Source organism: Pantherophis guttatus, chromosome 2, assembly GCF_059756535.1.
Source record: "Pantherophis guttatus breed Tessera chromosome 2, ASM5975653v1, whole genome shotgun sequence".
Taxonomy (NCBI): domain Eukaryota; kingdom Metazoa; phylum Chordata; class Lepidosauria; order Squamata; family Colubridae; genus Pantherophis; species Pantherophis guttatus.
The window spans coordinates 271,551,255-271,574,151 of NC_142064.1; the positions used below are offsets into that span (position 1 = coordinate 271,551,255).

Below are 22,897 nucleotides of genomic sequence, written 5' to 3' on the forward strand. Positions count from 1 at the left end.
TCAGCCTTCCATCCTTCTGCGGTAGGTAAAATGAGGACCCGGATTGTGGGGGCAATAAGCTGACTTTGTATAAAAAGAACACCACTTAAATCGAACCAATAAATAAATAAATAAATAAATAATAGATACAAACTTAAGGTAAACTGCTCCAAACTCGATTGCAGAAAATACGACTTCAGCAACAGAGTGGTCAATGTTTGGAATGCACTACCTGACTCTGTGGTTACTTCCACAAACCCCCAAACCTTTAACCTTAAATTGTCTACCGTGGACCTCACTCTACGGGGTCTCTACGGGGGCATGCATAAGCGCACCAGCGTGCCTACCATCCCTGTCCTACCATCCCCATTTATTCGTAGTCATCTCCTGTGTTCATGTCTATACGTATACCTCTTTTCTCGTATATGTTTGACAAACTAAATAAAATAAAAAAATAAAATAAAATAAAACCTCACTGCCTTCCTCCGTCCCCATTTTTCCTCAAAGGCAACGTAACGTAACATCAATCAACATCATGAGACTTACCGATGAACCTTTTTAGAAGGACTCAAAGTGAAATTCTGCAGCTCAGGTTGTAGATCATTTGTTGCAGAGAAGAGCCCACCGATGAGATGATCTCCTGGCCTGTAATGATTGAGTGGGTCTCTTGCATCCCTCCCCAAAGTCAAGAAGCACTTGGTGCCGAGCATCCCACAGGCTGCCTGGGGCAACAAAAGCTCCATCAGAAGCAGAAGCAGTGGGTTCATTTCTGGGTTAACCGAAGGAATCCCCTGCCTTGCATCTGATCTCAGAATCAGGAGAGCAGAAGCATTTGGAGATGTTGAAAGCAGATTGTTGCAAGACTGACTTTTCTAATATAATATGAAGTCCAGAGAGAACTTCCCCAATGATGGAAACTGGACCAATGCAGAAGCAGAACTCCTGGTGTCCATGAAGCTCAGTCCAGCTTTCCAGGGTGACAAGACAACATATACACTAACTTTTCTAATGCTGAATGTGTTGCTGCTGAGTCCGTTGACCTTCTTCAGACAATTTCCAGAGGGAAAAAGAATCCCTTGACATTTAGCAAGAAGGCAAGAAAGAAATCACTATCATTCTAATAATTAGCTGGGGAAGTAGGAGTTTTGCAAAGTCCTCCCTGCAGGGTGAACTGGGATCCAACTGAAAAAGTCCCGATGTAACTCAATGTAGTGGATTCCCAGAAAGCATCCACAACCAAATTGTTCTGTGGGCATTTGGGACACCTATCATTCTGCTGGGTTGATTTCCAATTGTTTTTCTTTTATGCTATTATATGTGACTGGTTTATTTTATAAAGTTGTGCTTTTGACGTGATGAAGTTACTGTTTTCTTACTGTGGACTTTTGAACATTATGATGCTGATGTGGCCTTAGACTTACTGTGCATTCCTTATTATTCAGAATGTTATGTTTTAGGGTGGATACTTCATTTTTTTATTGTAAGCTGCTGTGCATCTATCTGGAATTGAATGCATACAAATCAAATAGATGTCCAGATGTCCGTCCATCCATCCTCCCACCCACCCATCCATCCATCCATTCATGTAACATGTCCCTTTTCTACCTGGAAGAGTCAAAGAAAAGAGTCAAAGAGTATCTAAGAAATTTATCCCTTGCTATATAACCTCAAATAAGAACACCTCATTGTTTCCTTTCCTTTCCTTTCCTTTCCTTTCCTTTCCTTTCCTTTCCTTTCCTTTCCTTTCCTTTCCTTTCCTTTCCTTTCCTTTCCTTTCCTTTCCTTTCCTTTCCTTTCCTTTCCTTCCCTTCCCTTCCCTTCCCTTCCCTACCCTTCCCTCCCCTCCCCTCCCCTCCTCTTTCCTCTCCTTCCCTTCTTTCCTGTAGGTATCTTTGTCCACTTTCATCCACTCCATCAAAAGTTTCACTCCAACAGTGAATCTGATGGGAAAAAAATCTGCTGTCAACTCAGAAAGCATCTCTGGCCTGCTCTTGAGTTGCCATTGGCAAGGGGGATGGGAAAATGAACTCTGTAGCTGAGGTAAGGCAGCATGTCAGTCAAAACAAAAGCACATTCAAGCCATCTCTCTGTTAAGGCTGTCTCCATGATTATCTACAGTGGCCGGAGAGGAGTGATCTCTACAACCCGCAAAATTGCTTCGATGGAGAATGTGACTAATGACACACCTTGGGGGGAGGGGGAAAACAGGGTCAGAGCTGGAACGTAAATTACGTGAGGTCAGAGTTGGCTTCACTTGGAATGTGCTGACATGAAGCTCCTAATAAATAATTGGATTTCTTTTGAAGCTTGGCTCGAGGTTCATGATTTAATTAGGGCATCGGTTGGAATCCTGACATCTGCTTTATGGTAAACGCTATTTTGCTCTTTTCAAATACTGAAAAATACACCAAATTTCCTGTGGATCACCCTTCAAACATCAACTGAGATGACAGCATAGCTAAGATTGAATCTCTGCTATCAAGAAAATTTGGGGATCATTGTAGTTTTCCTTTGCCTTGTTTCTATTTTTGGTAACAGGCTTAATCTTGGGAATCATTTAATTCCCAAAAACTCACTTACTGAAAGCTAACAGTCAGGATCTCCTCTATTTTATTTTTTTAAGTACCGTATTTTTTGGAGTATAAGTGTCAGGGCATTTATTAATCCCATGTTTGGCTCTGGGACTAATTACCCTGGTTTAGAGTAGATGAATCGAGGCTTATTCCTTGTTGCAATAATCTGAAAAGAAACGTGAGAAAGGTTTCTAATAAAACTCATTTATTTGTTATAAAGAAAATAAAACACCTCACTAACTAAGAAAAGTTAATTGTTACATTTTTGAAAGTAATTCTTGCCGGCTATCTGAGCCGGACCTCTGGCAAGAGAACAAAGGAAAAGAGAGTGTGAAGCAAGTGAAGGAATGTGGGTGGATACGGAAACACGTAGCTTACTGATAAGAAGTTGGCAAAGCTACGGAGAGTCTGTCCAGAAATGATGAGTTCAGCTGGCAAATAAAATAACGCAGTGACATTCCCCTTCTTTGCCAGTTGAGCGAATATCAGTACATCATCAAATAAGGCACATCTTCTTACGCAGATACTCATGTTGAGCTGCTGGAAGTGGTTTGTTGAGCATATCAGCAATTTGATCATGTGTGGATACATATTGCATTTTGACAAAACCTTTTTTCACTAAATGCTTTATGTTTTGGTAACGAATGTCAATGTGTCTGGACCTAGAACCTGTAAAATGAGATTCAGAAATATAAACCACCGATTCATTGTCTTCCATCATGGTGATCGGTCGGATCGGGTGTGTCCAGATATCTGTGACTAAGGCATCAAACCAAGTTAGGGAATTACATGCATCTGAAACACAAGCATATTCAGCTTCAGTAGATGAACAAGTAACAAAATTCTGTTTACGTACTTGCCAATAAACAGGACATCCATTTAAGAACATCATATAACCTGAAGTACTTTTGCGTGATTTCTTATCACTTGCCCAATCAGAATCTGCATAACAACATAATTCTGCATAATCAGTATGTGTTGGTTCTAACAATAACTTCATGTGTTTGGTGTATTTTAGGTATCTCAATAATTTCTTAACACATGTCCAATGAAACTGTTTTGCCTTACCTACGTGTCGTGATAAGAGATTAACACTAAGTGCAATGTCGGGTCTGGTCCAACTACTAATGTACAATAGTGACCCAATGACTGAACGATAAAGTGTTTGATCCTCGAACTCAGGACTTTCTTGTTGTGTCAAGTTATGAAAATCTGTTTGCATGGGTGTCTTTGTTGTGTTAGCATCTTTCATGTTGCAATGATGCAAAACTTGTTCAATTTTATCTTCTTGTGAAAGACTAAACCCCTTCTGTGTTTTTTCAATCTGAACACCTAAATAAGTGCTAATGTGACCTAATGATTTCAATATGAAGTATCTCTGCAAAGCTTTGGCAAAAATTTCACTCATTTGCTTATTTGGACCAATATAAACAATATCATCAACATAAACAAGAACTATCTCATATGCATTGTTAGATCTTTTTGTGAACACGCACTCATCAGTTTCGGACTTAATAAAGCCCATTGAATTTAATTTGTCAGTAAGACATAAATACCACATTAAACCAGATTGTTTCAGACCATAGAGACTTTTGTTTAGGAACGAGGTATCCCCTTCTTGCTGTCAGAATCCTGGAGGACTTCTCACGTAGATCTCTTCGTCTAGGTCTGCATGTAGATAAGCCGTGTCAACATCAAACTGCAAAACTTCTAAACCAAGGATAGTTGCAGTTGCTAAAGCAATTTTTACACTCTCAGTTCTGACTGTCGGTGAGTAAGTATTTGTGTAGTCCTCAGGATAACGTTGAGCGAAACCCTGAGCTACAAGTCTGGCCTTGTACAGTGACTCACCATTTGGTTTCTTTTTGATTCTGTAGACCCATCGAGTGCCAATGACCTTTTTGTTTGCTGGAGGTTTTGCAGGTGTAAATACTTTAAGTTTCTTTAGACTGTCCATTTCAACCTGCATTGCTTCATACCATTTGTCTTGCTCTGAATCAGGGAGCTGCTTGATTTGTGTGAAATTATCAGGTGGAAGTGTAACATTGCAAATCAAAGGCAAGGGTGCTTTTGTCAGTTGCCAAGAATATCGTTGTGGAGGGATCCCTTTTGTGGCCCTCTTGGAACGTCTCGGAACAACTGTCCAATCTTCTTCTGCTTCGTCCTCGTCCTCACTTTCGTCGCTAGCGTCAGCATCCGCGGCTTGCGAAGACGGAACATTGGGTTGAGAAGAATCAGTGGAATCTTGATCATCAATCTGCGTGGCATCAGCAGTATCATCTCTAGGAAAATAAACTCCAGGATCATTGGAATGAATCCTGGACCAGTCAATATCTTCTTCAAAATTAGCAGATTGGGAAATCACAATTACATGTTTAGAGTCAATAAATTTGCTCCACTTTGAGTTATCATCAATACCCATAAATCTCAGTCTCTTTGCTGTTGGACCTCCTTTTCTTCTTTGAGCTAAGGGAATGTTCACCATAGCGTATGAACCAAAAATATGGATGTTTTTAAGATCAGGCTTGTAGCCATACAACATGAAGAAAGGAGTCTGATTTGTTACACTGCTCCAAGTACGGTTGACAATGTAATTTGCGTACTTGATAGCTTCACCCCAGTATATCTTACCAAAGTTGGCGTCTTCTAGGAGACAACGCATCATGGTTTGCAGTACCCCTTGTCTTCGTTCTGAGACTCCATTATGAGCCGGTGTGTAAGGCGCCGACGTCTGATGAATAATTCCATTTTTACGCATCCAGTCCTGGAAACGCTGAGACATGAATTCGGCACCACGATCACTCTGGATTCTGGCGATGCGAACTTGGTGTTGGGTAGAAACAAGGGTTGCAAAGTCTTTAAAGATCTGAAAGGTCTCTGATTTTTCTTTCATAGGATATACATATCCATATCTAGAGTAATTATCAACAATTGTTAGAAAATATTTTCTACCACCAAATGATGGCGGGAAAGGACCAACTATGTCAATGTGAACCAAATCAAAAATGCGTGTTGACAGGCGTGTAGCGCGTTTGGGAATGGCTGCTGCTTTGGATTTGGCCTTCTTGCATACAGCACAATCCAAAAACACCTTACACCCCTTTAGATCCAAACCTTTTGCGAACTCCGGCATCTTCCTAAGAACACGGAAACTGGCATGCCCCAATCTTCTATGCCATTTGTGGATACACCTGGAATGCAAAGGTTTACCTGTTAGTGAATTCTCAACATTAACATTTTTATGCGGAACCTCAGGCTTGCTCTGAGCAACCTGTTTACCAACTCTCTTTTTGTTGGCTTTAGGAGCCTTAGGGGTAGCAACAGGATCTCTCTCTGGAGCATCTCTATCTGGGCCTGTGCATTCCCTTTTTGGAGTTTGTATACTTGCCTGTGTTTGTGTTTTAGGCTTTGGCTTTAAGTAATAAACACCACCAATTAATATGGTTTCAGCAACAATATCTCCATCTTTAACTATGTAACTTACTTTTTCAAGGTGGTGAACTTGGAACTTTAACATTCTAGACAAGTGACACTGACTAAGCAAATTACTGGTTGCTGTTGGTATGTAATAAACATCAGGAATGAATGCATCGAGCTCTTCAACATAAACAGTTCCTTTTCCTTTGACCTGACAAGGATGATTTGAAAAAGAGTAAAGTTCACGTAGTTCTGGTTCAGGCTCGTGCATCTCTGTGAAAAGTTCCTTTCTGTAGGTAACATGCAATGCTGCACCACTGTCCAAAGTCCACAGGAGTCGTCTGTCATACTCTGGTTGAGGTTGTGGATCATTGGTTAAAGCCAATGTGGCTAGTGGAGTTTGTGGATCACGCCGGGGACCACGACGACCTTGTCTACCGCCTCTGCCTCTGCCTCTGGAATCTGTTCCTCTGGGCTGGTACGTGACGGGAGCTGGAACTCATTGGGGACAATCCCGGGTGGCATGTCCCACACGATTGCAGGTGTTGCATCTTGGCATCCTTGGAGCGTAGGTCCTTCCTCGGAAGGGGCGCCTAGCTGGAGCTTTTGATGCAGGTGGTCCTCTCAAGTGTGGCGTGGCCAACATGAATGCCTCTTCTTCAATTAAAAGTCTACAGATATTGTCCACTGTGCGTTGAGCAATAGGGACTTGGTTAATTTTTGTAACAGCATCTTTCCATTCATAATTCAAAGAGTTAATAATGATGCTGATCATTTGAATATCTTCAATGTTATGGCCTCTTTCTCTCAATTCTGTTCTCAGTCCTTTCAGTTTGGTCAAATGCCCTCCAATTTGTTCACCAGGTTTCAATCTCGAACCGTGGAGTTCAGACATGAGTAAACATGAAGATTCAATTGAGATAGGCCTGTAGCAATTTTCCAATTTAGCCGAAATTTGTCGGGCTGTTGTATTTGGTGGAAAAGTGACCTGCAGTTCAGTATCCATGGACATCAATAATGTTGTGCGAGCCCTTATCTCTAAATCTCTTATTGCATAAGTCCAAGGTGGAGCAGGTGGGTTAAATACCATACAGTGCGTGCCTTCTCTAAGAAGCAATAGTGTAATCTCACTGACCCAGGCTTTGTAATTGTGTCCTGACATTTTTAGTTTTGACTCACCAGTTAGTGGAGAGACAGAAAATGCCTGGTGAGGAGCCTGCACTTGGTATGCTGGCTGTGCTGGCAGAAATGCCTGTGGTATTTGCTGTGCCTGTTGTGGACCTAAAAATGGTCTTGGTTGTGCCATTGGAGGTGGGCCAGGAGGTGGCCCTCTTTGCACTTGTGGCTGGGGCACATATGCAGGCATTTGTAGCTGCTGTGGCTGATGCACTGGAATCTGCTGTATTCCAATTGCCATTTGTGCTTGATCTGCAATATTGGCATGACCTGCTGGAGATGCAGTCATTTGCCTTTGCTTCATTAAGTTTAATTGTGTTCCATCTAAAAAGACACCAAGACCGCCAGGGGGTGTTTGAGTTTGGGCCTGTGGAAACACTTGTGGCATTTCAGCTTCCTGTAGTAAATTACTTTTGCCAGCAGATGGTGCTGCACCTTTAGCTTTGGGCAGCTTTGCATACGGGGCATTGTATGCTTTAGAGTAGGAGTGGTTATGTAAGACATGTGTAACTTGATCAGGGAGACTTTCATGTGACGTATGCAGTGCTCTTTGCCTTAATTGGCCTGACACAGAATCCACCAGGGGGAGTGTCTTTGGCTCCGGAGAAGAAGGCAATATGGCGCTTTTTGAAAAATTTAAGTTATCTCCCATATCTTGCTCAAGCATAGATATAGCCATTTTTGCCTGGGATAGCTGCTGTTCATAGAGTTTTATACGGTCACGATAGGCTTTCATAGCCAGCTCATCCAGGGTGAGCTTAGAGCTTCGAGGAGAATAATGAATTGTTTCTCTCTCTGCGTGGGAGGAATTTTGCTCAGCAGTGTGCTTTAGCCTTGCATCGAGCATTACAAATTCAGAAGGTTCTGGGAAGACTTTTTCAGAGCTTGGAAGATCAGAAGAAAATGTTACTGACCTCAGTCGTAAATCATCATCTTCAAAAACAGCTTCTGTCTTATCTGTCTCCATTTCTGTTCCCACGGCTTTTTCTTGTTCCAGGCGTGTGGCTGTAGTAAGGGGCTGGAAATCTGGAAACCTCCTTTTCTGCCACCTTCTCAGCAAAATACATTTTGTATTTGTTTTACTTCTGTTTCAGCATCTCAGCAATATAATTAGCGTACCTCAGTAGCTAAAAACTAATTGCCTATGCGCTCTTATCAGAAATAACAAAACAAGGAAAAAAGCCATAAATCAAACCATCCTCTGCTACCAGATGTCAGGGCATTTATTAATCCCATGTTTGGTTCTGGGACTAATTACCCTGGTTTAGAGTAGATGAATCGAGGCTTATTCCTTGTTGCAATAATCTGAAAAGAAACGCGAGAAAGGTTTCTAATAAAACTCATTTATTTGTTATAAAGAAAATAAAACACCTCACTAACTAAGAAAAGTTAATTGTTACATTTTTGAAAGTAATTCTTGCCGGCTATCTGAGCCGGACCTCTGGCAAGAGAACAAAGGAAAAGAGAGTGTGAAGCAAGTGAAGGAATGTGGGTGGATACGGAAACACGTAGCTTACTGATAAGAAGTTGGCAAAGCTACGGAGAGTCTGTCCAGAAATGATGAGTTCAGCTGGAAAATAAAATAACACAGTGACAATAAGGAACACCTTTTTCCACCAAAAAAAGACGGTGAAAATCTGGCTTCGTCTTATACTCCGAATATAGCCCCGCCCAGCTTCTCAAACGGAGGTTTCAGAGGCTGAAAAAAGTGTCAGAAATGAAGCTTCAGAAAAGAAGCCTCCAAACAGAGCTTCAGAAAAGAAGCCCATCAACAGCTTCAGAAAAGAAGCCCCCAAACAGAGCTTCAGAGGCTTTTATTCCTGAAACTGTTTTGGAGGCTTTCAGAGGCAGGAAAAAAAGTTTTTTTCTGAAACATGGTTTACAGAGTCACCATCTTGCTCCCAATAATTCTTTTACCGACCTCAGAAGGATGCAAGGCTGAGTCATCCTTGAGCCAGTCAGGATCGAACTCCTGCTGAGTGAGCAGTGAGTTAGCCTGCAATACTGCTGTCATGGTTGACTCGCTACGCAGTCTTGCTTTTTTGTTGTTAGTTGTGAAGTCGTGTCTGACCAATCATGACCCATGGACAATGTTCCTCCAGGTCTTCCTGTCCTCTACCATCCTCTGGAGTCCATTTAAGTTCACTCCTACAGCTTCAGTGACTCCATCTAGACACCTCGTTCTCTGTCATCCCCTTCTTCTTTTGCCCTCAATCGTTCCCAGCATAAGTCTCTTCTCCAGTTCCCAGCATAAGTCTCTTCTCCAGTCTCTTCTCCAGTCTCTTCTCCAATTCCATTCTAATGGAATTCTAATGAGAATTCCTTCTCATTAGGTGGCCAAAGTATTTGAGTTTCATCTTCAGGATCTGGCCTTGCTTGCAACCAGACAACTATAACAGGAGGGGGAAGGAAAGGCCTTGGAATCTAAGGGAGGCTTGGGAAGGAAATTTGGAATGCAAGTGTGTCAACTGGAAGTCTGAGACAGATCCAATATCTCAAGGTCACCAGCTGGGGAAGTCCGAAGCAGACAGACTGTTCCCAAAACAAAGAAAGTGCAAATGCATGGTGGACAATGGACAATGGGAGGTCCAGGGGGGGAAGGGGAAGTTTTCCTATGCTATTTTGACAGGAAATCATTAGAACTGGCTTTTCTCCTGTACATACATGGAAATTTAAGTTAAGTTACCTTATTTTACAGAGTATAAGATGCACTCCCCCCCCCCCAAAAGAGGCTGATAACTTGGGTGCATTTTATACTCCGAATGTAGCCCCACCCACCAGCCGGCCCCCACCCTTCGGCCTCAGCACGTCCTCTTCTTTGCTGCAGAGATTGCCACAGACAATGGCTCTCATTTTCAGCCGCCAAACGCTCCATTTGAGAGCCATTCAAGGCTGCAGGGATTGCCAAAACACATCACCACTGATCGCTGCCTGTGCACATTGTGTTTCCGGCCTCTGTGCATCGTGTTTTAGGCTTTAGCATGCCCCATTTTTGGCTTCTGCACCTCATGTCTTTGGTTAGCGATGCACGGTGATGTGGTTTTTATGATCCCCGCAGCAATGAACGGCTCTCAAATGGAGCATTTGGAGGCTGAAAACGCGAGGCGCGGAGCCCAGAATGGCAACCCATTTTGCCAAAGCTACTGCCTTGTCTTACTCCTTCCGCGCTTCACCTGCTTTACTAAGTGGAGTTCCCTCTGACAATCAGCTGTGCTTCTTAAGCTGTTTATCAGCCCCAGTGCCCACTCACAACCAGCGAACTAACGTGTGCTAAAGCTGACCAGGATAAGGACTCTAGCCAGATGAATACTTGGTAGGCAGAGGCAGAATTTTTCCCCCTATTTTCCTTCCCAAAAACTAAGGTGCCTCTTATACTCCGGAGCATTTTATACTACAAAAAATATGGTATACCCTTGGTAAAAAAATGTCCCAGGAGTTTCTTTTGCTGTCTAACCCAATGGGACAATTGACAACTGCATTCTAACTGACTGACTGACTGACTGAAGCTGATGTAGATGGGATGTTCAGTTGCCTTTTTGTTTTGTAACTACATGAAATTAGTGTAGATATAGAGTTAAAGGCAGGGCAAGCATATCATTGACTGGGAATCTTTGATTCTGGGAATCCTGAATTATGCCTACTTTATCACTTTATGGCTGAAGGCTGTACAATTTAAACCTTTGCTTTTACTTTGTATCTTGTTGCAAAAATGTATGTAAAACTTCTTGGTTTGAGAGCTGTTGTGCTTGAGGCGTAAAATATTCCTGACCATCTTTTTTTGGTCAGAAGTAAATATTTTGTTATTATCTCCATCCTCAGTGTGTTTTATTGGGCCTTGCATACCAGCCCTGAATCCAGAGATTTGGAATGTTTCCAAAAATTTCCTTTCTTCTGCAATAGATTCTCTTTTCCAATTTCATTTTGGAAAAAAAAATGTGTAGGTATCTTCAGTGCTTAGCCATCCTTTCCCCTTTCAATCAAATATTTCCTATCCTGCCAATCAGGGTTTCTTGGTCAATTCATTGCTTTGCTTACATAATCTCTCCTGTCACCTTTCTCTTTACAAGCAGGAACATCATACCACCATCTCCCACACAATCCTGGCCTCTTAGTTCCATTGTGGGGTCTATTAGTCTCAACTCTCTGCTAATAAGGCTCCCCCCACCTCAACCCACTATGGAGGAATGGCTGGTGAATTCGGTAGAGTAGCTGAAATGGATAATTTAATTTCTTTGATTAGAGAAAGGAAATTATCTACATTAATTGATAAGTAGAAGCCTCTTATACATTTCTTCATTTAAAAAAATGCCAATAGAGAATATTGGTTGTTCAGGATTGAAATGAGGGATCCTTGGTTCCCTCTGAGCTTTCTTGCTTTCTTGCAGATGTTTCATGAATCAAACTGATAACATCATCATTGTTAGTCACTCATGATAGTTATCAGCCCTGATGATGTTTCCCTCCCCCCGAATGCCATCACTCTGCTTAACAACTAATTCCCACAACACTGTCCAATAATGTATTACTATTATTCTTCTCTTCCTTACTAGTATCTATTCCTTCCCACTTATTACTATAACCATGTTGCTGGTATCTTTCAATTTATATTGTTTTTATTTGTTTCCTAGTACAATTTGATAGCTTATTAGTAACCTTGAATAAGTGTTGGATCTTTTTATTCTTGTTGAATGTATTTTATTCTCCTTATGTACACTGAGAGCATATGCACCTAAGACAAATTCCTTGAGTGTCCACTCGCACTTGGCCAATAAAGAATTCTATTCTACAATTTGGGACATGAAACATCTGCAAGAAAACAAGCATGCATAGGGAGCACCAAGGACCCCACAAATAAAAAGAAATGAACTTCTGATCTATAATTTTGATTATTAGAGAGGATAGATTATTTCTCTGAATCTGAGAGATTAAAAACACTTTTTCCTTTTGTAAAAGTAAGCTGTTCATCCCAGAGGTGGGTTTCAGCAGGTTCTGACCGGTTCTGGAGAACCAGTAGGGGAAATTTTGAGTAGTTTGGAGAACCAGTAAATACCACCTCTGACTGGCCCTGCCCCCATCTATTCTCTGCTTCCTGAGTCCCAGCTGATCGGGAGGAAATGGGGATTTTGCAGTATCCTTCCCCTGCCATGCCCACCAAGCCACACCCATAGAACTGGTAGTAAAAAATTTTGAATCCCACCACTGGTTCAGCCCTACCCAAAAACACAAATCGCAGGCACAGTGAAAAGCATTTATGGAATGGGGGAAGTCCAAGTCTTTTAATAGGGCACAGAAACAAATGATACAAACATTTGGTACATGTGATACATCACAAAGAAACCAATGAAAGAATGAAAGACATTTATTACATTTGACAAGTGAACAATAGAAAACATTGATTAGAGATTACTTTCCATATGTGGTAAATTTATGTGTTACATCATGCTGTTTCCAAGATGGATTAGTATCTTACTTAAAACTTGCAAGTGTATTCAATTACTTTCAGAATACAATGACTAAGATTCAGTTGTTGAAAAGGCTGTTTTTCCCCATGAAAAAACAGAAGAAAAACATGTTTTCCTAAAATCAGAAAGGAGGTCAACACTGCCAGACTAAACTTCTAATAACATCCTCACTTAAAGGCTAATAATGAAGCCCAAAATGCTAAATAATACTACCAGACACATAAAAATATGGAAATTTGGCTTAAGCAGGAGATCACTTCAAAAAGCAGCCTGATAGTGTTTTCTCCTGAAAAGTACCCAATGGGTGAGAATTATATTGGGTGGGAATTATATCCTCAGAACATCCATCAGCATCACTTTTTTACTTCACTTTTGAACATCAGATGTTCCTTTGTATTCAGATCTGGCCTCAGCAAAATGATGTAACACTTAGGGATGAAGATGCAACCCAGCAGCCCAGCACTGGAAGCCAAGATGGAGAAGACCTGCACAGCAACCGTGAATTTCCCTTTGGTGCTGAGATAGGTAGGCACAAAGGAGATCCAGACACTGCAAAAGACCAGCATGCTGAAGGTGATCAGCTTGGCTTCGTTGAAGGACCCAGGTAGGTTCCTGGCCAGGAAGGCCACTATGAAGCAAATGGCAGCCTGAAAACCCATGTAACCAAGGGCAACATAAAACATAGTGACAGAGCCTTCATTGCACTGCAGAACAATCTCTCTAGGCTGGGAATACATGTCAGAATCAGGGAATGAAGGAAAGACTCCTAACCAGGTGAAACAAATGACAACCTGGACACTGGAACAAGAAATGATGATGGTGTTGGTCAGACTCTTGCCCAGCCACCCTCTCACTCTGTTTCCTGGCTTTGTGGCCAGGAAGGCCAGCACCACCATGATTGTTTTGGCCAAGACGGAAGAGACGGCAATTGAAAAGATGATGCTGAAAATTGTTTGTCGGAGAAGGCAGGTGGTTCTCCTTGGCCGACCAATGAAGAGAAAGGAAGTCAAGAAGCAAAGAAGAAGGGAGACCAGGAGGATATAGGAGAGGTCCCGATTGTTGGCTTTGACAATTGGCGTTTCTTGGAATTTAATGAAGATTCCCAAGATTAAAACTGTGGTTAAGATCAGGAATAGGGCAAAAAAAGTAAGAATAATTCCCAAATACTCTTGATGGGACAAAAAAGTGACAATTTTGAGGATACATTGATCTCGATGCTTGTTCTGATACTGATTATCTGGACATCTGGTGCAGTAGTCTGCATCTATAGAGGACAAATGTAATATTTACCATGAATTTATAGGATGGGAGTTAGATTTTTAAATCAGTAAGCCCACATCTGAATTTGTGTGTGTATTCATCTGCAGGGGATGGGAGGCAGAGAGAAAAAAATAGGAGTATGTGTACACCTGTGCTTCTTTGCCTTAGTATGTGTCTCAAGTTGATAAAGTGTAGCTAGATTAGGGGCAGAATTTGAGAGGAGACAATTCTAGGAAGCAAAAGAGGAGAAGGGACAACTATCTATATCAGGGGTGTCAAACTTAATTTCATTGAGGACTGCATCAGGGCTATGGTTGACCTTGGGGGTGTGGTCAGGTGTGGCTGACTGGGTGGGTGTGGCCAACTGGGTGGGTGTGGCCAGCTTGACACCACTCCCCAAACTGCTAGCATGTTTCCTCTTCGCATTGGGTAGACCAGGCTGAAGCCATGCTGGCCTGATCTTTCCTCTTCGCACTGGGTAGACTGGGCCGAAGCCGTGCTAGTCTGAGATTGCCTCTCCTCATTGGGTAAACCAGGACGGCCCCATGGGCCGGATCTGACCACATCACAGGCCGGATGCAGCCCATGGGCCTTGAGTTTGACACCCCTGATCTACATCATGTAGGAAGGTTTCTAATGGAGTAGGACTAGCCAATTTGACAAGGTTGGAATATTCTGGTTTTCCAAAATGGAGTTTGATTTGTCCCATTACCCATTAATTGGAAGATAAATTTGAAATTCAGTAACAATATTGTTCAACTATGTTTGCTTTCATTTTGTTTGCAACATCATTCTGTTTGTCATGGTGAAAAAACGCTTCATGTCACTTCAACTGATCCTTCACAAAGTCACATATGCTTCTTGATAGCTGCTTGGCTTCTTCTACACTTAACCTCTCATTCCAATGAATTCTCCCAGCTCATATTATTGTTATATCCTTGGTGAAATTAATTTTGATAGTTAAATTAATACTCCCTCCCACTCCAACACCCAAATTAGAAATATCTCCTTAGAAAAGATCTGCAGGAACCTTTGCTCCTATCCCAAGAACTGTTTTGATTCCCATTCACCCACCTTCTTGGGTGGAAATGCTCCCTTCTGCACAAGGGATGCAATCGTAGCAACAGATTGGTTTTCCTTCCTGGACCACCTTGAAATATCCAGGCTGACAAGGCTCCACACACTGGGAGTAAGGCAAGGGCTGAAAGTGAATAAAATTTGCATTCAGAAACATCTACAAGACTCATCAGCTATGAAATGAATTATAATGTTGGAATGGTATCAACAAAAGAGGTATGTGCAAAATGGACTAGAAGTGGACCATTCTGTTTCTCTTCTGGGCCATGTTGTGGTGGCTACTCCAGAGAATTTTTTAGAAAATTATTCTTGAAATTGGAAGCATTATAGTCAAACATGCTTCCATTTTGGAGGACTGTTTCTGGAAGACTGTCAGAGAAACTTTTGGAAAAACAGATCATATGGAGGAGAAATTAGAATTCTGAAATTCTTCAATATGATGGGTTTTGTACTTTTCCTCTACCAAATAAGGTCAAATTCATGAATGTATACATGTCCAAATGAACATGTGTAACTCAATTGATTTTACTTCTCCCCTACTCTTAAATCCTGCTTCCATTTCCCTCCATCTCCACATTTTTTTCCTCTACGTCCCCAGACCAAAGTCTTCTACTGAATAAGTCATAAAGCATCTTTTCCTTTGCTGGTTATAAATGAAAGAATATAATTCTGAAGCATGAATTTGAAGGCAGTCGGTCTTATATATAGTTTCGGATGAAGGGGTACACTGATTGTGATGATGGTCAAACCTACCGTGTTTTCCCAAAGATAAGACCCTGTCTTATATTTTTTAAAACCCTGAAATCAGCGCTTGGTCTTATTTTTGGGGAGGTCTTATTATTTTTGGGTGTGTGGAGCAAGACAAAGCTCCTCTTGCCGATTTCCAGCTCTGTCTCCCTAACCCTAACCAGAGGAAATGGTGAGGACCAGCTGCGCATGTGCTTAAATATTTTTGGAGAGGCTTATTTTTTGGGGGCGGGACTTATTTTAATCCATGCGCTCAAAAACCCGATTGAACTCATTATCAGGGGATGACTTCTTTTGGGGAAAACACGGTAAAGAGTTGGGAAAACCTCTTCCCCTACCTGATTGAGCCACTGAGGGCTCGTGATGGCTTCCTTGTTGATGCTGAATTTGACTCCAATGGTTCCTTCGCTGTCTAGACTCCCAAATTTCACTCTGGTAGTCGACTTATTAGGAAACCACACCCAGCTCACAATGTAAAAGTCAGCCATCAAATCTCCATTTCTATCCAAATACATTCCTTCTATGGTGTTGTTGTAGATCTGGGGATTCTTCAGGAAATGGTGAAGCTACAGAATATAAGGAAAGAGGTTTTTACACAAGTGGAATCATCTAAACAAGTTGTTGTACAGAGATATAAGGAATTTGGCTTATTGAGCTGCAGCCTGTTTTCTTCTCAGGACAATTTGCATAGATTTGTTCTTCAGGTACCAATGGCGGATGTTTTCTTTCCAACATCTGGCATTCCCAACTAGCCCACATTTTCTTGTTTTCTTGTTTTATTTCTCCCCTTAGTTCTCTTGAAGATAAGCAGATGGCAGAAGGGCAGGAGAAGGGAAATCCATTACCTACAAATATATTTGCTTACATTATCTGTTGCTTATCCATGAGTTTTCCCCTCCTCCCTGAGATGTCGTGTATAATTATAGATGCATCCTTTTGTCTACAGAGTTTTATCTCAACATTCTTTAGCGAGTTTATCCTGTGGTCATTGAATAACCAACACCGCAGTGAGCCTTTATTATTTAGTTTGGGTCCTGTGTTTTGATTCCACAAGTGAGAAGATGGAGCAATGTAGAAGACACAGCATCAGTTTGTACAACTCAGTCCTGGAAATATGAATTGGCTTTAGGAAATTGTGAAGCAAATGTCAATATTTGTAATTGATTCTTTCGTCTGCTGGTTATCTGAATAAAGCTTGAACACTGATTCTGAGGGAAAGCTTGAATATTGATTCTGGCACTGTTCGGGTGATTTTACAAGGATATACACTGCTAATTGTAATATTAAGTACAATGTTGTTTTACATTATAATAAATTGGGAGAGAATCCAAAATCCCTTTCAACAAGCATCAAATTCTAGAATCTGAAGAAAGAAAAGCTCAAAGCACATGAGGTAAAAGAATTGTGGTGGTGTGTAACAAGACAACCAAGGTACAATTTGCCATTCAGCAATGCTGGAAGCCAAATGAAAAAAAAAAAGAGGAAGACAAGGGATCCTATGAAAGAAAATCATTCATAAAATGTACTTTTTTCTCAATGTATTTGACATATACGATGTTCACCATCTAGATGTCACCCATACATGGAACCGATAAGGAAATACCTGCCATGGTTGAATATTTTCAACTTCCACCTTGTCTTTTCTGTCCATCATTGTCCTCTGGGATCGGGGTGAATTGACCGCATTTAAGGCATGTGCCACAATCTGGATGGCATTGTAAGTTAAGGAGCTATCTAGAGAGAAGGTCTTTTCAATCTCCTGCTGAGGTAGAGTCTCCAAGTTCTCTTTCTCTGTACACCTTGTCCAGCCTTTCACAGACAAGGCAGGCTTCCCATATGAACAGTGAAATTTTTTAGTCATAAATGCTGTGATAAAAAGATAGAAATCCATGAAATTGTCAAATTGGGTCATTTGGCTGGTCTGAATAAGAAAAGAAAAAATGATATGGGTGTATCTGAAAGAGAGAGTATTATATGATAATTCAATGGTGAGATCCCACAAAGCGGTTGTGATCCAAACTTTCCCTTCAATAGGCTTTTGCAAGGATTTTAATATGTTTTCTAGGAAAAGAGCTCCCTCGATGAACGTAAACTCTGAGTAACAAACAAATACATTGATTTGGGCCCACAGGTTGAAAACAGACATCAGATGCTTGAAGTTCTCATCATTTAATAATACGATTTGTGAAAAAACAACACAGATGCCATTCTGAGCCAGCACAGGAACGAAGGTCTTAATGAAATGTTCTCCATTATCGGTGTCTGCGGCAAAGACGCCAATGAATGTCCATCGAAAATACAGCAGCAGTTTAACAATCCCCAGGTTTTGAGCACCTTCTTTGGGGACGGTCCGGTAGAAAAAAGGTAACTGAGTTTTTTCACTCAGGATCGGTGAAATAAAAGTGTAGCTGATCTGGAGGGGAAAAAAAGGAGATTTATGTTTTATTTGGGGCTTTTACTATCCTGCTCTGTGGAGTAGAGAGTTGGTCTCTGACAGAAAACCACTTGAAGAAATGAGAAGCATTTGAAATGTAGATTTACAGATGGCTGTTACGTATAAACTGGGTTAACAAAAATCACAAATGAGGAGGTGATAAGCCACCTGGGAAAGCCAAGGGAAATCATCAAAGCCATTAAAAAGCGAACGTTAGAATATTTTGGACATGTGATGCGACACCCAGAAAAATACGGCATCCTTCACTTAATCCTCCAGGGAAAGATTGAAAGCAAATGAGGTCCAGGCAGAAGAAGAACATCGTGGCTTCAAAACCTAATGGACTGGTTTGGACAAAACTCAGCAGCACTTTTTCATGTGGCTGTTGACAAAAATAGGATTTGCCAACATGGTCACCAACGTCCGATGACGGATATGACAGAAGAAGAAGACCTATTAGATCCTGAAAAGATAATGTCGGAGGTTAGGTAGTGGCTGGAAGATTCCAGCCTACCATGGTGGATTTAATAGGGGATCAGAAGTGCAGAAAACGTAACTGTCAACAATGGATGTTAAGAAGAAATCCAGATCTCATTTTCTGAAAAGCTGATGCTTCCTCAGAGCCTGCATAGTGCAAGATCTGAGCAACGTCAAATATTACAAATTAATATTTGTACTCAATTTATAAGTGTTAATTATGGTTGTATCAATATTTGTTCTTGTCTCTCTGGGAGACTGAAAGATGACATAAAGATTAACTTTGCATCTTAATCCATGCTTAATTAACATTTCTAAGGAGAAAATCTCCTTGAACTACTTGCAGCCATTCACCGGCTCTATACCTGTGGGATTTTGTAGATGCCCAATATGGCAGCCATGAGGATGGATATATCAGAGTTGGTCTCTTCCAGGAGAACCAGCATGTTTCTCTTCCTTCCACAGCTGTAGTTGGGAACATTGGCCTCTCCAGTCGAAAGCAAATCCAACAGACCATCCAATGTCATCATTCTGTCCCGAAAGTTGTCATGGAGGTTATAACCCAGGGTGAGGTTGGGCAAGAGAAGAGGATCTTTGTTGATTTCCTGAATGGCAAAAAAGAAGGACAGAATTTTCCAGTACAACGCACTTGTTTTCCTGAAAAGATACATGGATTTTGCCATGATGTTACATTCAGTGAAATCACCAACCTAGAAGTAAGGAGAAATTTCCTGACAGTGAAAGGAATTAACTGGTGGAAGGGCTTCCTTCCCGAAGTTGTGGATGGTCCATCACTGGAGGTTTTTAAGAAGAGATTGGACAGCCATTTGTCTGGAATGGTATAGGGCAGTGATGGCTAACCTTTTTGCTGTCGCGTGCAAAAAACGGGAGGAGAGCCGCAGGGACGCTTGTGTGCATGCCCACACTCATAATTCAATGCACTCTGCTCCCTGTGCATCTGTGTGCGACCCCCCAATGCTCCCCCTGCTTTGGCACGTGATGGTATGGTCCGACCACTAGGCCTGTTTTTTGCTCTCCCCAGGCTCCAGAGCCTTTCTAAGAGACTGGGGAGGGCAAAAACAGCCTGCCCTACCCCTCGGAGGCTCTCCGGAGGCCGGAAACGGCCCGTTTCCCAACTTCCGGTGGGGCTGAAAGGCCTGAAAATCAGCCGGCTGGCATCTGCATGCGTGCTGGAGCTGAGCTATGGCAATGTTTGCATGCCCACAGATACAGCTCCATGTGCCACATGTGGCACACATGCCATAGGTTCGCCATCACAGGTATAGGATCTCCTGCTTGTGCAGTGGATTAGACTAGAAGACCTCCAAGGTCTTCCCATCCAACTCTGTTATCCTGTTAATGCATTTCATAGGTGCTATTGTGACTGCACAGGTTTTTGTTCCCAAAGTTCATCTTCTCTACTTAGATTATTTGAAAGTCAAAACAGACAAACTCCAGACAATCTGGGCACTGTTGTCACTTGCACTATTCGCTCAACCTCAGTTTGAGAAGTCAAAAAACATCCCAGGAAAAGATTTTGGCAAACCATGTCTGAAAATGTAGCTCAGAAATCTGCATGGACCTCACCATGTAGGATTTGAGATTCCATCAAAGGGCCATTATGCATGTATTACATTTTTAAAGTGTTCATGTATGGGTGTGTATGAGACTGAATGTGTGAATAGAGTTGGGGCAGAAAGGAAAGCATTTAAGAATTGAACAGAAGTACCAGCTTTCCCATTTTCTCTTGAGTAAATGGTCTCGATCCCTGTTTGCTTGAGAGAGTGGATAGAGAAAACAGATGGCCTGCTCAAAGCACTTTGGTATCAGTGGAACCAAAGCTGAGTCAGGAAGGAGCATCTGAAGATGCCCATGTCCAGATCAGGGAAACAACAACTAGCTGTGGTGAGTTTGGAGAAATCCATGGATCATTGAAGAAAACAATACAGAGAATTTGGGAGAAAGACTGGAGGCACCCAGGAGCTGACTGCTGATGTCTTTGGAATTGTGGATTCTATCTTTCTGGAAAAATTATTCATTCAATTTATTTGATTTATGAGGCATGTCAAACTACTACTCTGCAATAGCATTGTGGTCTCCTGGCTACTGTAGTAACACCAGATGCTAATAATAATATTGGATTTAAGTGCCACCCATCTTATCCATAGGAGACTCTGATAGCTATCTTCTAGAAAAGACTCAGAAAAGAAATCAGCCTTTTCTCTGAATTGGGACTGACCAATTAGAGCCTCCTGTCCTTTTCTTTGATGGCCATGCTGAGACCATAACCATGACCTCCCAAGCTAATCAGCTTGAAAGATGAAAGCAAGTTGTCCATGTAGAGATCAGTTGGACAAGGGTGCTGAGCATTAAAGCTTGCTTTTGTTTCATCTGCTGAATGTGTTCCACTTCATGCTGTTTGTACACAGATGTGACTGTTGATCTATCTAACTAATTAACCTCACTCTGTCAATGACCTAGGAGTACACATCCAAATGATCTATGCCCTAGAGCTCACTGTAACAGCATTGCCAAAAAGGCATTAAGTGTTGTTAACCTAATTTTGCGAAATTTATTATTAACATCGAATTGTTAACTAGAGCATACAAAACCTTTGCCAGACCAATTCTCGAATACAGCTTGTCTGCCTGGAATCCACACTGTATATCGGACATTAATACAATTGAGCGAGTCCAGAGGTATTTCACTAGAAGAGTCCTCCACTCCTCTACTCAGAACAAAATACCTTATGCCACCAGGCTTGAAATTTTGGGCTTGGACAACCTAGAACTACGCCGGCTACGGTCTGACCTAAGCATAGTAAACAAAATTGTCTGCTACAAGGTCCTACCTGTCAATGACTACTTCAGCTTCAACCACAATAATACACATGCAAACAATAGATACAAACTTAAGATAAACTGCTCCAAAGTCGATTGCAGAAAATACGACTTCAGCAACAGAGTGGTCAATGCCTGGAATGCACTACCTGACTCTGTAGTTACTTCCACAAACCCCCAAACCTTTAACCTTAAATTGTCTACCGTGGACCTCACTCCATTCCTAAGAGGTCTGTACGGGGGCATGCATAAGCACACCAGCGTGCCTACCATCCCTGTCCTACCATCCCCATTTATTTGTACTCATCTCCTGTGTTCATGTCTATACTAATACCACTTTTCTAGTACATGTTTGACAAACTAAATAAAATAAAAGAATAAAATAAAATAAAATAAAACCTCACTGCCTTCCTCCGTCCCCATTTTTCCTTAAAGGCAACGTAACATAACATCAATCAACATCATGAGACTTACTGATGAACCGTTTCAGAAGGACTCAAACTGAAATTCTGCAGCTCAGATTCTATATTATTTGTTGCAGAGAAGAGCCCACCGATGAGATGATCTCCTGGCCTGTAGTGGTTGAGTGGGTCTCTTGCATCCCTCCCCAAAGTCAAGAAGCACTTGGTGCCGAGCATCCCACAGGCTGCCTGGGGCAACAAAAGCTCCATCAGAAGCAGAAGCAGTGGGTTCATTTCTGGGTTAGCCGAAGGAATCCCCTGCCTTTCATCTGATCTCAGAATCAATAGAGCAGAAGCATTTGGAGATGTTGAAAGCAGATTGCTGCAAGACTGACTTTTCTAATATAATATGAAGTCCAGAGAGAATTTCCCCAATGATGGAAACTGGACTAACATAGAAGCAGAGCTCCTGGTGTCCATGAAGCTCAGTCCAGCTTTCCAGGGTGACAAGACAACATATACACTAACTTTCCTGATGCTGAATGTGTTGCTGCTGAGTCTGTTGACCTCCTTCAGACAATTTCCAGAGGGAAAAAGAATCCCTTGACATTTAGCAAGAAGGCAAGAAAGAAATCACTATCATTCTAATAATTAGCTTGGGAAGTTGGAGTTTTGCAAAGTCCTCCCTGCAGGGTGAACTGGGATCCAACTGAAAAAGTCCCGATGTAACTCAATTTTCCTTTCCTTTCCTTTCCTTTCCTTTCCTTTCCTTTCCTTTCCTTTCCTTTCCTTTCCTTTCCTTTCCATTCGTTTCCTTTCCTTTCCTTCCCTTCCCTTCCCTTCCCTTCCCTTCCCTTTCCTTTCCTTTCCCTTCTCTTCCCTCCCCTCCCCTCCCCTCCTCTTTCCTCCCCTCCCCTTCTTTCCTGTAGGTATCATTGTCCACTTTCATCCACTCCATCAAAAGTTTCACTCCAACAGTGAATCTGATGAAAGAAGAGCCTTGGTAGCACAGTGGATTAATGCCCTGTTATTAACATCTGCTGCTTGCAATTAC

At 41.8% G+C, this 22,897-nt stretch overlaps 1 protein-coding gene across 1 annotated transcript; it reads right to left on the bottom strand.

Moving 5' to 3' along the window:
* Positions 1-12,406: 12,406 nt before the first annotated feature.
* On the bottom strand, positions 12,407-16,209 carry LOC117657376 (vomeronasal type-2 receptor 26-like). Its single transcript, XM_060691713.2, has 3 exons — positions 16,030-16,209; positions 14,942-15,068; positions 12,407-13,871 (listed from the first exon to the last, which is right to left on the bottom strand). Exons 1-3 carry the CDS (start codon positions 16,204-16,206, stop codon positions 12,961-12,963), a joined length of 1,215 nt encoding a protein of 404 aa, XP_060547696.2. The 5' UTR covers positions 16,207-16,209; the 3' UTR covers positions 12,407-12,960.
* Between the last annotated feature and the right edge of the window lie 6,688 nt (positions 16,210-22,897).

What these genes read in the sequence shown, in the direction of transcription:
- LOC117657376 (XM_060691713.2), bottom strand. Translation starts at nt 16,206, where the DNA reads ATGTATTTGGATAGAAATGGAGATTTGATGGCTGACTTTTACATTGTG. An exon ending in GCCCTCAGTGGCTCAATCAG is followed by an intron (nt 15,069 to 16,029) that starts GTAGGGGAAGAG and finishes ATTCACTTTCAG; the next exon opens with CCCTTGCCTTACTCCCAGTG. An exon ending in GAGCATTTCCACCCAAGAAG is followed by an intron (nt 13,872 to 14,941) that starts GTGGGTGAATGG and finishes TGTCCTCTATAG; the next exon opens with ATGCAGACTACTGCACCAGA.